Source organism: Gossypium hirsutum, chromosome A12 (assembly GCF_007990345.1).
Source record: "Gossypium hirsutum isolate 1008001.06 chromosome A12, Gossypium_hirsutum_v2.1, whole genome shotgun sequence".
NCBI lineage: Eukaryota > Viridiplantae > Streptophyta > Magnoliopsida > Malvales > Malvaceae > Gossypium > Gossypium hirsutum.
In genome coordinates this window covers 10428405-10445196 of record NC_053435.1, presented here as the reverse complement: position 1 = coordinate 10445196, position 16792 = coordinate 10428405, and the positions used below count along the sequence as shown (strand labels likewise).

The window sequence follows — 16792 nt, the reverse complement described above, 5'->3', positions numbered from 1 at the left end:
CCTATTTCCACTTTAAGAAATGGTTCATTTACCCAATTGGTCTTTCAATTAATTAAAATCCCATAACGATTAACTTTTACCACTTTTACATTTTAGTCATTGTACCTTAATTAGACACTAATTCAAAAAGATTACCTATCTAAAATTCAATTCACTATACAACAACTCTGTAAATATTAGGCTTGGTTTACAAAAATGAGGTCCCAATACCTCATTTTTCAACACACTAACTTTAGGGTCATTACACTCCTACCTTAGTTAACTATCCAATTAACTTTCCAATTAACATTTTAAAGAACCATACATTGCGAGCTAGTCTTTTTGCCCTTATTGATGATGAATGGTTTGGCAAGTTTGTTGACGAAAAATGGGGAGTAATGATGCAGTAGGAGCTAATATTGAGGGGGAGCGCTGTTGTTACTATTATTGAGGGAAAGTTACCCTTCACGTTTTGGAACGATTATTTTATTTTGGATTACTATAATCTTTAATTTGCCACTGGATGATATACTACTATTGAACTTTATTCCTTTGTGAATGGATGGCTATAACTATTGATGCACTATTTCCTTTGTTTCATTAACCAAGTTATAATTACGGTTGGTTGATTATTGATGCAAAATTCTGAATTAACATTAATGGTTAATTTATTTAATTATTTTCTATGATAAGTTTTTTGGAATTCATGGAATATACAGAAGGAGCTAGGTTACTTGATGATATAACTTCCTACTTTGCATGTGTTTTGTTCTACAAATTTTCAAAAGGAAAGATTGTTGAAAAATATGGAATGATTGAGATGTGGCTAAGGAGGTGCCCACTTCCTAAAGCACTGTTACAGATTGGACTGTTTTCATATTTAAGTGATTGACAATTTATTAAACTAGATTTTTGAGCTGTGTTGATATTGCGAATTGTATCTAGCCCATAAATGAATATCATATCACTTTGGGAAACATGTTTGAAGGATTAGATCTGATCATGCCTATCTAATCCCTTAGATCGATGAAGTTGGATTGAATTGGAGTGTTGAAGTCTTAGCTACCAACAATCCTTTCTTACCTTATTTGTTATTAATATATTGAATTCAACTAGTTTAGTTGTTTAATAGAGATTGATATAGATTTGAATTATGTTAGAAAGACTCGAAAGACTCTATATAATTGAGGGACTTGTATAAGTTTTTGTATGAGAATTGAGAGTACTTAATATATTCAAGTAATGAACATTATTTGTGTGAGTGCATTTGATTGTGAAACCTTTGTGTTGCGGTTTTACAAGCTAAGTTCACAATGGTGAAGTTAGGGTTAGAGTACCAATCTTCAAGGATAAAAAAGTGAGGAAATTGTCACTAGGTATGATAGATTTAAATTTAGTTGTTGTAAGTGTTAAAAATATTGGATATTTTTCACCGAGCTAGGCTCCACTAAACATAGAAAAACCGAGATAGTAAATGTTTTTGTTCTTTGTTTCACAGTACTTGAAGAAGTGCCAGCTTCCCCAATCACTTCTTCTAGTACTTGTTTATTAGCAACTACCTTTAGGTTAACAATTTATTAAAACAGTTTCTTTTACAAAAGATAGCAAGTAAAATTGATATAAAAGTCATGTCGACAATAAACCAAGGATAAAATATTATCAAAATAAGATACTCAGATTATGAATTTTCAAATTTTTGTAATTAAAATATTGAGTGGTGAAAACTATAATTTTCTTTTATTTTCAAAATTATAAAAGCACATGCACAATGTTGTGCTGTACATTAGAAGAATTGGTAATATTATGTATTGTTTAATGGGTAATTACTGTGCAATATATGAATAACATAATAAAAATAACAAAATAATTTATCATAGCAAATTTAAAAACATTGATAATCATTTTTTTGATACATTGTAGACAATGAACCATTAATAAAGAAAATCAAATATTAATAAAATAAAATTTGGTAACCAGATTATGAAATTCAAAGCTTGATAAATAAAATAAAACTTGTTAAAATATTTAGTGGTAAAAAAGTAGTTTTGATTTCAAAAATATCATACAACCTGAGCAATTTTATGTGGTGCATGATTAAAATTGGTAACACTATTATCAATTAATAATACTGCCACTCATTCATTCGTTAGCTTCTATTAGTATTAAATTGATAATTTTAATACCTCTCAAATAAATGTTAAAATTTTGTTTCCGGTAAAATAGAGGGACAAACATCCTAACACCTGGCTAGTCACGACAACGCCCATAGTATGAGCAAGAAGCAATGGCAACACCCCCTGCAGCTGCTGTTCTACACCAGCAACTCACCAGTCAAATCTAGCAAACCAATCAGCAGCAAAATTTCTCTCACGTGGAATTTGATGCAGCTCCCAGCTCCACTCTTGCTGCAATGGCCCTCGAATGGATTCCATGAGACTAAATGCGGATGAAACACAGCAACTCCCTTCAAAATCATCTCAACCGACGCTGCAGAATCAAATTCAATGAAAATACGCCGAGCACCCGTATCCCCAAGCGACCTGAATTCCATGAAAGATGCCCCACAGCTCAGCTAGATTAATGTTACAATTGCCACAGGGGACTGAAAAGCCAATAACCCATTCAGCATGGCAGTCAAGGACAACACCGCCTACCCCAGATTTCGCCCTTGCTCGATCCCAGCACTCTTCGACATTTAACTTTAAATTGTTAGATGTATTATTTAAAACTGTTTACTTAATATAATTAAATTGTTGGATAAATATAGGTTTTAAATTATAAAAAAAATATTTTATATTTTATAATTAATTTTTAAATATTTTCTTTATTCTAAATAAAAATAAAATCTTAAACACAAAATTTTATAGAATAATATAATATTAAAATAAATAAAATAAAATTGAATTAATTGAAAAATATATAAGTAGCTTTTATTTACTTGTTATTTTTTTTATAAAAAAATTGTATTAAATAATTTTTATTTTGAATTATTAAACATGTGTAAAAAAAAAATTTCAATGATCAATTTTTCGACTGCCTAATTAAAAATTATATAAATATCACAATCTGCATAATATCTAATTGAAAATATATATTTATATTAAAAATTCACGTATAGATGTATGCCAAAATATAAAAAAAATAAAATAGAGAAAGGTTATATATTTTATATTGATAATAGGCTTTAAAAATTTATTATTTTTCTTTATATTTGAAAATTTATATTGATGCCATTATTTTATTTATATTTTTCTTACAAATATTAGGATGAGGATGTGAAGGCTAATTTGACCGTGCTTTTGAGAAGTATAGTGAAAAAATGCTTTTGAGAATACTTTTGAAAAATTTAGTTTAAAATTTGAGTATTTAGCATTGCTGTCAAAAGGTATTTTTGAGAAATAAAATGTCTATTTTAGACATGTTATCATCAAGAAATAAATATGCATTTAAATAATATTTAAATTAGTTAATATTATTATATTTTAGTAAAAATATAAAAAATTTATTATAACTTGTTAATATTTTAATATATGAAATATAAATTTTAAATATTTTTAAGTAATAAATATGAATTATTTATAAAATTTAATTAGAATATATAAATTATATTTTAAATATTTAAATATAACAATTAAATATTTGTAATTAGTATTTTAAAAAATATTTTTTATTTTTAATTAATAATTTTGACACATTTGTAATTAAGCATTAAGGAAAAAGAAAAAAAATACTATGCTATTTGAGGGTGAAAAAAAATTAAACATTAAAATACTTTTGAGAGAGGAAAACTTTAGGTTTCTTTTTTAGAAGTGTTTTGAAAAATACTTCTAAGAAGTTAAAAATTTCAGTCAAAAATAACTTATTTAGTACAATTTTCTTCAAAAGTATTTTGGAAGCAGAAATATATTTTTTAAGCACTACAGAACAAGCCCTAAGTCAAACTAATGTGTGTTGAAGAGTAAAGTTTTTATAGTAGATGTGCCTGAAGGGATTTACACCAATTCTTATCTAAAATCTAAATGAGACAGAAAATATCTGAAAATCTGATACGAGCACGCCCCGCGAACTTCATCGAGCAAGTCTGTCAAGCCGAGCATTGACATGTTGGCAAGCTGATCCCAGCTCGTTTCCAGCTCCACGAGCTCCGTCTAGCTCAAATCCAACTTATTCAAGCTCGATCCAACTTGCCTGAGCTAAACCAAGCTCACTCCTAGCTCATATTTAGCTCACGAGCTAAACCTTAGCTCAACTTCAGCTTAGGAGTTTAGCCTCAGCTCAACTTTAGCTCACGAGCTAAAACTTAGCTCATTTTAGTTTAAACTCGGTTTTGTCTTTAATACATTAAATAAAATTTGCACATATTCATTTAAGCATTAAACTTGTCTTATATTAATATTTGTTATTAATATATCATTGTCATTATATAAATTGATTATGTTCACATAGCCGAATTAATGCATGACATTAATGTGTTCACATCATGCCGAATTTATGAGTGTTCATGAGATGTCTTAATGACTTGTTTATTTCATGTAGGTACATTCCTTTGGACGGTACAATGTATGAATGAAGAAACATCTCTTTTGGGCATTCCACACTCATGAATGAAGAAGTATTAAATGCTGGTGCATGTACGGCTAGATGCAATGTTTCTACAAATTCATGCATGTGTCGAATGCATGTATGGACATTAAAGGCTAGTCCATGAATGGATCAAATGCATGGGATGATAGAATGCATGAATGGCTTAAGTGCATGTATGGTGGCTATCTCTTAACTTTCCAAGGCACTTATTCGGCCAAGAAGTAGCTGCTAACTAATTCTATGTTGACCATAGAGCTCCTTGAGCATGTTCACACTTTGAATTGACCTATAGGCTACTACACATGCATGGATGGGTTCAAGAACGTCCAAGGGAAGGAATTAACTCAATAATTCAACACATTGATTGAATTAAGTGCATGCACAAAGGGGAGAACGAATTTACTAGGTTCATGCTACCATTTATGAACTTACATGCCATTAAAGTGTTTAATTATGAAGATACATGGTCCATACAAGTGCATGAACGTCCCAAGGAGATGAATGCAACCTTTTGGTGCACATACAAGTCACTTGAAGCCTTTCTTTATGACTAAGCATTCATGCACAAACTAAGGGGGAAGAAAGTGTCCATTCAGCTAGTGCATGAATCTGCCGAATTTATGAACTATTTTAATACATTAGTGTGAACGTTTTTATTATTGTGTGAACACCTAGATGCCGAATTTGAATGGTCATCTATGTGCCTATAAATATTTGTTTTCTTTCATTTGTAAAGGACTTTTGACTTTTGATCATTTGAATGAACTTTGTTCAAAGAGTGAGTTTTCTCCTCTCTAAATTCGTACGAGTTTCGATCTGACTTATCTAGCGTGCTAGTGGCGTCTATCATTCTCTTTTGAACTTATCACCTTGCTTTGGTGTGGCGTTCAACCCTTCTACAATTCCGCAATCCCACCTTGAACCGAATAGAAATCGGGGTGACACTTTTTAGTGTTGAATCATTTCTGGCGTTTAAGCTCATTTATCCATTCCACCGACTATCCTAGATTTTACCCAACTATAATATCTTTTTATAAAACCGAGCCTTCATTTATCAACTTCCATTTTTCTTATTTTTATCCTTAAATCGAGCCTACTACCCTTATAAATTTACCATCACCTTAGCCAACCTTTAAAACCATTTGAAAGCTTCCGCATCTTTAGCCTTATTTCATCCTATTTCCGATAACTCAACTATTCCTCGTCGACGATCGGGCAATCAAGTGAATCGACTCAATCAACCGAGCCGGATCACATCATCTGGTATCAGAGCTACTAAAACGAGGAATGCCGACGTTCGTACCAAGCTCAGAGTAGGTTCGTAACGAAAAAAAAATCAAAAAAAAGGAAGTCAAAAAAAAATCAAAAAAAAATTTGAGTTGGAATTTGATTTTTTTTCTCTTTTCCTTGTATTTTGTTTACTATTGTATTGGATTTAAAAAAAAGGAGAAGAAATTCAGAAAAAAAAATTCAAAAAAAAATCGAGTTAAAAAAAGGAAAAAAAATCGAGTTAAAAAAAAAGAAGAAAAAAAACAAAAGTGAAAAGTCTTGTGAGTTTTATTTTGTTTTTTTTGTTGCTTCCGAGCATCCATTCATTTTACCATTCCCTCTACCCCCCCAAACGCCACACATACTTTGATTTTTATTTTCTTTGTTTAGCCTACCCTACACCCGACGTTATCCCTTGTAATCCATTTGAAGCCGACCCTCTAAGCCGCAATAAGTCTTCTTGAAACAAAATACGAATTCACGAGAGTGAGACGAGCGGAAAAAGGCACGAGTGGTGAGTACATTAGAGCGAGCAAAAGCCATTAGACAAGTGTAAACACGAGTGGAGTGTTATCCAATTTTCTTTCCGAGCGAAATTGTGAGGTTTGTGGTGAGGTACTTCATTTTTTTTATTTTGTTTTGTGATCTAACATTTTCTTTTTAGCAACAAAAATCATGTCATACGAAGAGTTCACCGAATCGGAATACCAATATTTGGTTCAAGAAAAGCGAAGAATGGCGACTAAACGAGACCAAAGTGATCGAGTTTCTTCAAGTCGTAAAACGGAACCAAGAACCCCACGGAGATATACCCCCGACTACTACTTAAGAAAAAGTTCCTATCGTGATTCCTTTTTGCCATCTACTTCGAGACAAAGAGATTTATACTATGACGCATATTCATCAGCGAATTCGAGAAGTGACTTCGATCGAAAGTCCTTTTCATCAAGAAATTTGAGAAGACGAGAAGCCGATTACGATTTTGATTCATTCCAAGATGGCGTTCGAAGAGAAAGACATACTCCTACTAGATCTTCAAAGAAATCTTACCCGGAGTATTCTTCACGAAGTTTTGATTGTGAATCATATGCAAATAGTTCTTCATCTTTCGAACAAGATTTGTATTCTCATCGTTCTTTTGTACATTCTTGTAAAGAGAAAACAAAGAAAAGAAAAGAAAAAGAAAAAGCAAGAGAAGAAAAAGAAAATGAAATAAAAAGAAAAGAGAGGCAAGAGGCAAGTAAGAGAGAAAATGAGCGAATCTTGAGAGAACTTGAAAAAGCCTTTGAAAAAGCCTTTGAAAAACAAAAAGAAAATGAAAAAGGAAATGAAAAGAAATTTGAGAGTGAAAAAGAAGATGAAAAAGAAATTGAAACAAAAGAAACGAGTGATCCAGAAAAAAAAGAATCGAGTGAGAAAACAAGTGAGCAAGTGAGGATTATTTCCACTAACCCACCTATTCGATCTTCTTGTGAGTTAACTTTTCAGGTTCCTAGAAGTTTGTGCGACCAATTCCATCTACATTACCATCCAAACGAGAGGTGTTTTAGGTTGTTCGAAAAAGGTAAGTTCGCGAATGACTTCCACCCACTTGCGATTGAAGGTAAGGAAGGTAAGGATTCTTTGTTTATCGAATCAAAGTCACTTGATTTGGATAATTTTTGTTCACTTACTGTTGTTAACGATTTTGTTTTAAAAGGTGCCATATACAGTTTTTTTTATGACGATTACTACATTGGCAAATTTGTTGACAACATTGAATTAGTTTTCCCTGAGCAAATTTTGAACATGTTTGATCAAAGTCTGTCACGTAAAAATTCTCATGTGTTTGACCCTGCAAACATTTTGAACTCATGTGTTAAATCTTTATGTTTAAATATGCCTGCTCAATTGATTTGTGATAAATCTGCCTGTTTGAAAAGTTGCATGTTCGTTAAAAATTCTTTGTTTGGCATCCATGTTAAAAGATCTTCACATGATATGTGCAATTGTGTTCTTCATGAACAATCTTTGAGTTTTTGTGCAAAATTTCCATGTAGTGATTTGCATTCCCGATTAATACTCTTGAAGTATGAACCTTTGCATTTTGGTATGCTCGGTTTTGTCAAATCAACATGTGTGTTTAAACTAGTGAAATATAATTCGTGTGGTGAGTTGATTATATCTTCTTCTAATATGTTGCTTGTTGGAATTCCTAATCAAGTTCGTGTGTTCAAGCCTGGTATTTGCTACATGAATTCATTTTATGGAAACATTAAGCGCTTTGCATCATTTACATTGAAATTATGTTTGCTTGAAGTTCGAATTTTTTATAAGAAGGTGAAATTCAATGATTTGGGTTTCAATTTTGATTCATTTATTAATCACCTTGTTTGGCCACATTTGAAATTTTCGTTTCATTTCGAGAAGGTAAGGCCAACCTATGTTTTTGGAATTGAATCAAATTTCCATGGTAACTTTCCTTTTCCATTTAAGTCCATAGTTTTCGATAATACTAACCCGTCTTATTTTTGTGAATTCCACCCCTCGAGGAGCAAGACATGTCATGGTGCGTCACCACCTATTCAAATTTATCGAAGTAATAGGTTTGTCTTACGTTATCTATCCAAAGAGAGAAGATTCATTTTGACTGAGAAAGATAAACCCAATCCTCAATTTTCTTCTCTTCATATTCGTCAAGGTAAGTCATCTGAAAATTTTCAAATATCTTTTCTCACTTTGATTGAAGTTGAAAATTCCATTGATTGGTTGTTTGGAAATTATTTATACTTTGATGTGATGGATTTTTCCTTTTGGAATTGTGATGATGTGATTATTACGTTGGAATTTGGAGACTCCCCTCATGTTGTTCAAAAACGAAAGGAAGAATTAGCATACCTTTGGCCATGGCATACCTTGCATGAGCAAGACAAAGGACCAAATGAGTTACTATATTCGATTAAAGAAATTAAAATGTTTTGGATGAGGAATAATGTGTTTAAGTGCCTACCATCATTTTTAACCAATTATCCCTTGATCCAACTTAGTTTTCATGTTTGTAACGATGGTCTAACGAAACTCTTTGATAAATTTATGTATGCTTGCTTTGTCCAATTAAGATTTTTGGCATATGTTCGATTGAATGAATATTTTATGAACTATCGAACACATTTGAATTTGACTCCTTTGAGTTTCTTTTTATTGGCTGTGGTAAGAATTTTTCAGGTTTGTGTGACATCTTCCATCCCATTTGACCGAGGAAAACCATGCATGAGTCAAAGTTCTCCCATGGACAAACGGCTCGACTTGAGGACAAGTCGCCTAAAAGAGGGGGGGAATGATACGAGCACGCCCCGCGAACTTCATCGAGCAAGTCTGTCAAGCTGAGCATTGACATGTTGGCAAGCTGATCCCAGCTCGTTTCCAGCTCCACGAGCTCCGTCTAGCTCAAATCCAACTTATTCAAGCTCGATCCAACTTGCCTGAGCTAAACCAAGCTCACTCCTAGCTCATATTTAGCTCACGAGCTAAACCTTAGCTCAACTTCAGCTTAGGAGTTTAGCCTCAGCTCAACTTTAGCTCACGAGCTAAAACTTAGCTCATTTTAGTTTAAACTCGATTTTGTCTTTAATACATTAAATAAATTTGCACATATTCATTTAAGTATTAAACTTGTCTTATATTAATATTTGTTATTAATATATCATTGTCATTATATAAATTGATTATGTTCACATAGCCGAATTAATGCATGACATTAATGTGTTCACATCATGCCGAATTTATGAGTGTTCATGAGATGTCTTAATGACTTGTTTATTTCATGTAGGTACATTCCTTTGGACGGTACAATGTATGAATGAAGAAACATCTCTTTTGGGCATTCCACACTCATGAATGAAGAAGTATTAAATGCTGGTGCATGTACGGCTAGATGCAATGTTTCTACAAATTCATGCATGTGTCGAATGCATGTATGGACATTAAAGGCTAGTCCATGAATGGATCAAATGCATGGGATGATAGAATGCATGAATGGCTTAAGTGCATGTATGGTGGCTATCTCTTAACTTTCCAAGGCACTTATTCGGCCAAGAAGTAGCTGCTAACTAATTCTATGTTGACCATAGAGCTCCTTGAGCATGTTCACACTTTGAATTGACCTATAGGCTACTACACATGCATGGATGGGTTCAAGAACGTCCAAGGGAAGGAATTAACTCAATAATTCAACACATTGATTGAATTAAGTGCATGCACAAAGGGGAGAACGAATTTACTAGGTTCATGCTACCATTTATGAACTTACATGCCATTAAAGTGTTTAATTATGAAGATACATGGTCCATACAAGTGCATGAACGTCCCAAGGAGATGAATGCAACCTTTTGATGCACATACAAGTCACTTGAAGCCTTTCTTTATGATTAAGCATTCATGCACAAACTAAGGGGGAAGAAAGTGTCCATTCAGCTAGTGCATGAATCTGCCGAATTTATGAACTATTTTAATACATTAGTGTGAACGTTTTTATTATTGTGTGAACACCTAGATGCCGAATTTGAATGGTCATCTATGTGCCTATAAATATTTGTTTTCTTTCATTTGTAAAGGACTTTTGACTTTTGATCATTTGAATGAACTTTGTTCAAAGAGTGAGTTTTCTCCTCTCTAAATTCGTACGAGTTTCGATCTGACTTATCTAGCGTGCTAGTGGCGTCTATCATTCTCTTTTGAACTTATCACCTTGCTTTGGTGTGGCGTTCAACCCTTCTACAATTCCGCAATCCCACCTTGAACCGAATAGAAATCGGGGTGACACTTTTTAGTGTTGAATCGTTTCTGGCGTTTAAGCTCATTTATCCATTCCACCGACTATCCTAGATTTTACCCAACTATAATATCTTTTTACAAAACCGAGCCTTCATTTATCAACTTCCATTTTTCTTATTTTTATCCTTAAATCGAGCCTACTACCCTTATAAATTTACCATCACCTTAGCCAACCTTTAAAACCATTTGAAAGCTTCCGCATCTTTAGCCTTATTTCATCCTATTTCCGATAACTCAACTATTCCTCGTCGACGATCGGGCAATCAAGTGAATCGACTCAATCAACCGAGCCGGATCACATCAAAATCCATAAAAAGAAGGGAAGAAAGTAAATTTGAGATGGAAATAAACTAAAAAGATAGTTTATTTAGAATGAGTGGCTTTCGCTTTTAGCGAGCAATGTGAAGGGCAATAAGCAGCGGCTAGAATAGATAATGAATAAAAAAAAAAGAGAGAGTAAAACAGGCTTTATTTATCAAACCCAAATTTAAAACAAAAGTCGACTCAACGTGTAAAAGCATCAGTAATTTTGAACAATCAAATTTCTTGTACAAGAACAAAAACTAATGATTCTAGGAGATTCCCTTCAGCTTAAAGTTCGACATATATGGAGTAAAGGAACACACTCTCCAAAACACAATAATGAACATTTTCATCAAATACTAACTCTAGCTTTCTCCAATGGAGGCTCCATGCCTTTATGTTGACAAAGGAAATATATAGTCTCTTTGGCCGACCCAAGCTAGATGCACTGCAAATTAATTTAATGCTCATATTTGTAATTGCAAGGGGATTTCCTTTACCCGATTATGTTGTCCTTTCGAAAGCACTGCCAATGTGCAACCACTCTGGCGATGTGCCACCACTGTATTCCTTTATCACTTGCGAACCGAATGCCATACCAGTAGCATCAAACGCTTGTTGGCCATACTGAAATGTCATAACAGATAAATATAAGTCCAGAGAAAAAGGAGTGAGTTATAAGTCCAGAGAAAAAGGAGTGAGTTCCTTCATTGGATGACTCCAAACCTTTCCCCCCAATCTAGTCAATTCTAGTGAATGATGACTACAGCCCAAAATAATTTCATTCAAATGAAAATAGCAAGAAAAGCTCTCAAAAATGCATTATTTAGAACCTGAACTTCTCAACTTTTTTTAGTCCAAGTTTGTCTCTAAACTTGGCAATTGTTCCACGTTAGGATATGAACTAGGCAATTGTTTTTACATTAAGGCCTGAACTTTTTTCTTGCCCAAGCTAGTTCATTAAGCCCCAATGAGGGAACAATTGCCAATTTCAAGCTCCAAATAGTGCATTAACCCTTCTTAAGATTACTCATTTGAAGAAAATGTTATTAAGGAGTTGGATTCAAAGCATACAAATAAAGGTTTTGAGAGCTTTGAGAGTCCTTAAGCAGGAAACCGTGCAACGCAATCCATAAAGAATTTTAAGATGTATAGGCATGTGAGTAAACTATTAGTTTGACCAACATCAACACAACTTAGAATTGGAAGCCAAAAAATATAAGCAGGAAGCAAAAGAAAATGACATTTTTTACATGTTCTCCTCAGCAAATCTTAATTCCGAGCTCCACCTAATTTACAGTTATTACAGAAAACCAAATTTGCCTGAACAGCTTCTGTAGTAATTAATCACTTAATGTAGTATGGACAAGCTCTTTCCTTATTTTGTGCTACCAACTATCAAAGAAGACCATCCTTCAACCAGATAAAAATTCTAAGCCAAATACAGTTCAAGTTCAATCTGACTTATGAGTCTCTAACCAGCGTTGTCAAGGCAAACACGTATCTGCAAATGCACAGCGCCAGATAGAATTAACACCTGAAGACCCACAACATGAGTTCCTTTAATGAGGTGGGGATTTTTGTGCATCTAAGGTGCAAAAAGAGAATAACTTAGTAAAATGACTATTGGTTTAAGTTTTCTTTTACTTTTCATTAGTATTTATTTTAAAAGCAAAAAAAGGACTCACTGTTGACATAAATAAAAGAAGGGAACTATAGTCTATCCAAAGGTTTTTCTTAAAAATTTGAGCCCAGACACCAAAATTTTATTAGGGTCAAAAAAGATCATCAACAAAGGTTGCTCCAAACTTCAACATGCAAAATTTTAAAGAATTGAGATAACTTTTCACTCTCAACAGTATTTCAAAACAGTTCAAACGTCGATAGTTGGCGGCTTCCAAAAAATAGGGGTATGTTAATAAGCTTTCAACTCTTTTCTTCTTTCTTGGTTTTCGAATCTCTTTCCTTTTCTCCATTGGTACTCTTTCCTTCTTTCTTCTCTTACTTTGGGCTATGCAACACATTCTTTGTTTTTTATGCTTGCACACGCACACATATATATTTATATGTGCCTTACTTACCTTGGGCTAGAATTATTTTTTGAACCTTGCACTTGGGTCATATTGGGGTCCTAGAGCGTAGAGTGCATTTTGCACACTTGACAATATTGAATCTTACTTAGATGAATGAAAACATAGAAAGCATGTGTTTATGCTAATAATTAGAAAAGAATAGGACAAAAATTTTGGTCTAAAATGAATAAATAAAACTACATAGTCAACAACAGAATAAGTACTTACATCTTTACAAGGAAATACTTCAATGGCAGGGTTTATTCCTGAATTAACTGCTTCAAGCTTCATTGATAGGAACTGCAACACCGATAAATTTTATGAAAGCAAGTTTGAGATTACTGGCAGAATATAGTGATACATAAGCAGAAGGACCCACACCTCGACCTGACGCTGTAGTGATTGAATGTAATTAATTATCTCATCAAGGACAAGTGCTTTGCCAATAACCTGAGTCAAAAAAAACCAAGTTTAGCAGGCAGCCTATGTGCAATTTTCAGGTAAAGTGATGATATGTCTCAAAACTATTTTGGTATCAACAGCAACAGAAAATAATCAACCATGTCACCAGAAAAGGATTCAATTAACTAATAAGCAGAGACAGGATACAGCATGCTACTCAGTAGTTTTTCTTCAACAAAAGCCATTGAACAAACCAGCTCTATAGTCGATAGACAGGAAACTGTTTAGAAACACCATGATATACCTTATTGCAACCAGGAACCAAATCCTGAAGAATCTTCATTCTTTCACTAATCTTTTCTCTCCTAGCCTGCTCATCAAATGATTCATATCAGTGAAATGTATTCAAAACCTCCAAGTATGACAGATTATAAGAATTTTTACCAATATGCCAAAACCCCATGGTGATGGCAAACAAAGAAAAAGAAAATGGTAAAAGAAATATCAGTTTTACAATCAAAAGGAATGTACTTTATATAAAATTTTGGTCCAACACAAGTATTTAAGACTGATTTTAACTCTATACCAAAGCAAATTACCCTTTCAGCTAAGCTGTGGCTATCAGTAGCTTGACCCCTTCGTGCTCGTACGTGGATGTAATCTTGTTTAGGTGGCTCGGAAGGTTGAACTTTTTCTTCCACAAGCTTGCCTGAACTGGGTTCTGCTTCAACTCTAGATTCATGATTTTGTTCTCTGCCTCCTGCTGCTTTAATTCTCTTCCCCGCACCATCATTCTATACAGATTATAAACAAAACTGTCATTTTCAATCCAAAAACTTATATTTCTTGAATGCTTAATTCCATCACTTCTCCATAGACACAAGCTGCAATCTCGATTTTCCATGATATTAACACAATAATACGAGAAGTCAAACAAAATACACAAGAATTATTTATTTGTAGTTAAATTCACACCATTGCAAATCAATACTCAGTGCCACCCCTCAACATTCCTATTCTAATATAATTATAAGAATCACCATAAACAAAGAAAGAGGAAATCCCAAATCCCCAACAACAAGTAACATTCAAAGATAAAGAGCTTTGGAAAGAAGCTAAAATAAAAGGTGCCCATCCGAATTAGTAAAATTCAGATCACAAAAAAAGAAAAGAAAATCCAATTGATTAAAGAAAAAGAAAAAAGTGGAAGGAAGGAGAAATGAATACCACGGCATTGCCACTACTAGTGGAGCTAGTAGAGACAACCTTAGCTGTTTCATCTTCTCCGTCACGCCTTCGCCTCATACCACCCCTTCTCTGCTGCAGCTCCAAGCTAACCGGATCATTGCCGGAAATCTCTCGACTGGGGTCCCCGAACTGAGCCAACCCATGTCCGAACTGACCCCTACTTATCCCAGATTCACTCATGGGATACTGCCAGATCTCTGCTAGATTGTACCTTCCATCGCTCATCATAGCTGGCGGATCCATCACAAAGAAAAAAAATCCTAAACTTCACATAGAAAACCCAGTCTGAAGCTTTATTGAGTAAGGGTGGGGTTTTCCTATATATAAATATTATAGGTATTTGATTATTAATAATATAATTGGAATTTGTCTGTAGTGCGTTGTTCTCCTTGGACTTGATTTCTATCTCTGGACTTTAAAAGCTTCTTTCTTTCTTTAATACTAACAGTAACAGTAGTATTCTGTTTCTTTGCTTTTTTTTCACCTGTTTTGTGAAAGAGACACCTCGGGAGTTGCCAACTTATAAATCACTTCCACTCGGAGGAGATGCTTCTATAAACTCTTTTAATCTCTCACTTCTCCGCCATCTGATCCCACCCCACTCTTTCAATCAAATGGTTCTTTTTTATTTTATTTAACAATCAGATCTTGGATGATGAAACACCCATTTTTCCTTCTTTTTTTTTTCCTGTCATGCCCAGGAAAGTTACAAAAATACAATGAAGATTTTTTTTCAATGAATTTCCATTATAATGACTAATTCATCAACATTTAACAGTTGCATATCACCAAATTTTAGTGAATTAATAGCTTGTAAAAATTTGGACATCACCTTTTACAATTTTTACATTAATCTTTCTTTTCATTCCTTCTAATTTCATAGTTCTATTGAATTGCAACCTATTCTTTACCGATCTTAAAATATACACTAATATTACATTTTACAATTTCATCATAAAAAGAAAAACATCAAAAACATTAAATTATTTATCTTCACCATAATTTCTGAACTCTCCTACTAAGCACAACAATTTCTTTTTTTTTTCTTCTTTTCCGGTTTAACTATTACAAGAATGTCAACAAGATTTATACATTAATCAAAAAAATGAAAAAAAATCATTTTTATAGAAGGTGGTAATAATTTTTCTAAAAAAAAAATTAAAATTCTAACACTGGATATACAATTCTATATGACTCCACCAAATAAAATATTATTTTTAATTTTTAATTTTAAAAAAACTCATTAAAAAAATTGACACATTACACTAGTAGCCATTCTCTATGATTCCACCAAATAAAATATTATATTTATTTTTAGATTAATAAAAAATATAAAAAAACGGATACAATAAAATGGTGGTGTCATTCTTTATGGCTCAACCACCATTATTTATTTTTTTAACCCCCAATTGTTAAAAAAAATCAATATTTCCTTAATATTTTTACAAGTAATGTCAATCTTTTTTGCTTCACCAATTTTACTTTTCATTTCAAGTCATTTACGTATATAATAAAAAAAGTTGATCATTTCTATAATTATTCAAAATTTAGGATATTTTTATAAAAAGGCCAAAGTTAGCGGTTAATAGAAGAAACAACATGAAATATTGGATGTGTTTATCGAAGTTAAGTATAATTATTTGTAAACATACATCCACATAATGGTATAGTGATTTATTCGGCCTTCTAATTATGTAAAAAAAGTTATTTTAATTTTTTATTTAATTTTATTTATCTTTTTTTATCTTAAACTTGTGTTGTTTATCAAATTATTCTAAAATTGATGGAAAATTAATGTTTATTAATTTTATTGATGTGGTACGTGTGGATTGCCACTTGGATGCTATGCCAATAATTAATTTTTTTAATACTTAAAAATTATAAAAAAGTATTAAAAAGTATAAATTGTAAAAATATTTTTAAAAAATTAATTAATTGCTGACGTAACATACATATAGATGGCATCAAAAAAATTAATAGACATTAATTTTTTTCTATCTATTTTGGGGTGACTTGAGAAATAATGCAAGATTAAAGACTAAAAAAGACAAAAAAAAATTAAATAAATAATTAAAATGACCTTTTTTATAAAATTGAAAGGCGAAATAAATTATTGTGAATTA

General features: G+C 32.6%; 1 protein-coding gene across 3 annotated transcripts; it reads right to left on the bottom strand.

Annotated features, from left to right (window-relative positions):
- Positions 1 to 11096: 11096 nt before the first annotated feature.
- LOC107927347 (transcription factor BPE) lies at positions 11097 to 15823 on the bottom strand. Of its 3 annotated transcripts, none has more exons than XM_016858414.2 (6): positions 14649 to 15823; positions 14021 to 14215; positions 13726 to 13791; positions 13401 to 13469; positions 13248 to 13319; positions 11097 to 11574 (listed from the first exon to the last, which is right to left on the bottom strand). In XM_016858414.2, the coding sequence occupies exons 1-6, from the start codon at positions 14910 to 14912 to the stop codon at positions 11452 to 11454; spliced, it is 789 nt and encodes a 262-aa protein (XP_016713903.1). In that variant the 5' UTR covers positions 14913 to 15823; the 3' UTR covers positions 11097 to 11451. The 3 variants fall into 3 exon arrangements, with proteins under 3 accessions (XP_016713903.1, XP_040938624.1, XP_040938625.1); XM_041082690.1 differs by having other exon boundaries at positions 11097 to 12484; positions 14649 to 15385; XM_041082691.1 differs by lacking the exon at positions 11097 to 11574 and adding an exon at positions 11603 to 12451 and having other exon boundaries at positions 14649 to 15385.
- Between the last annotated feature and the right edge of the window lie 969 nt (positions 15824 to 16792).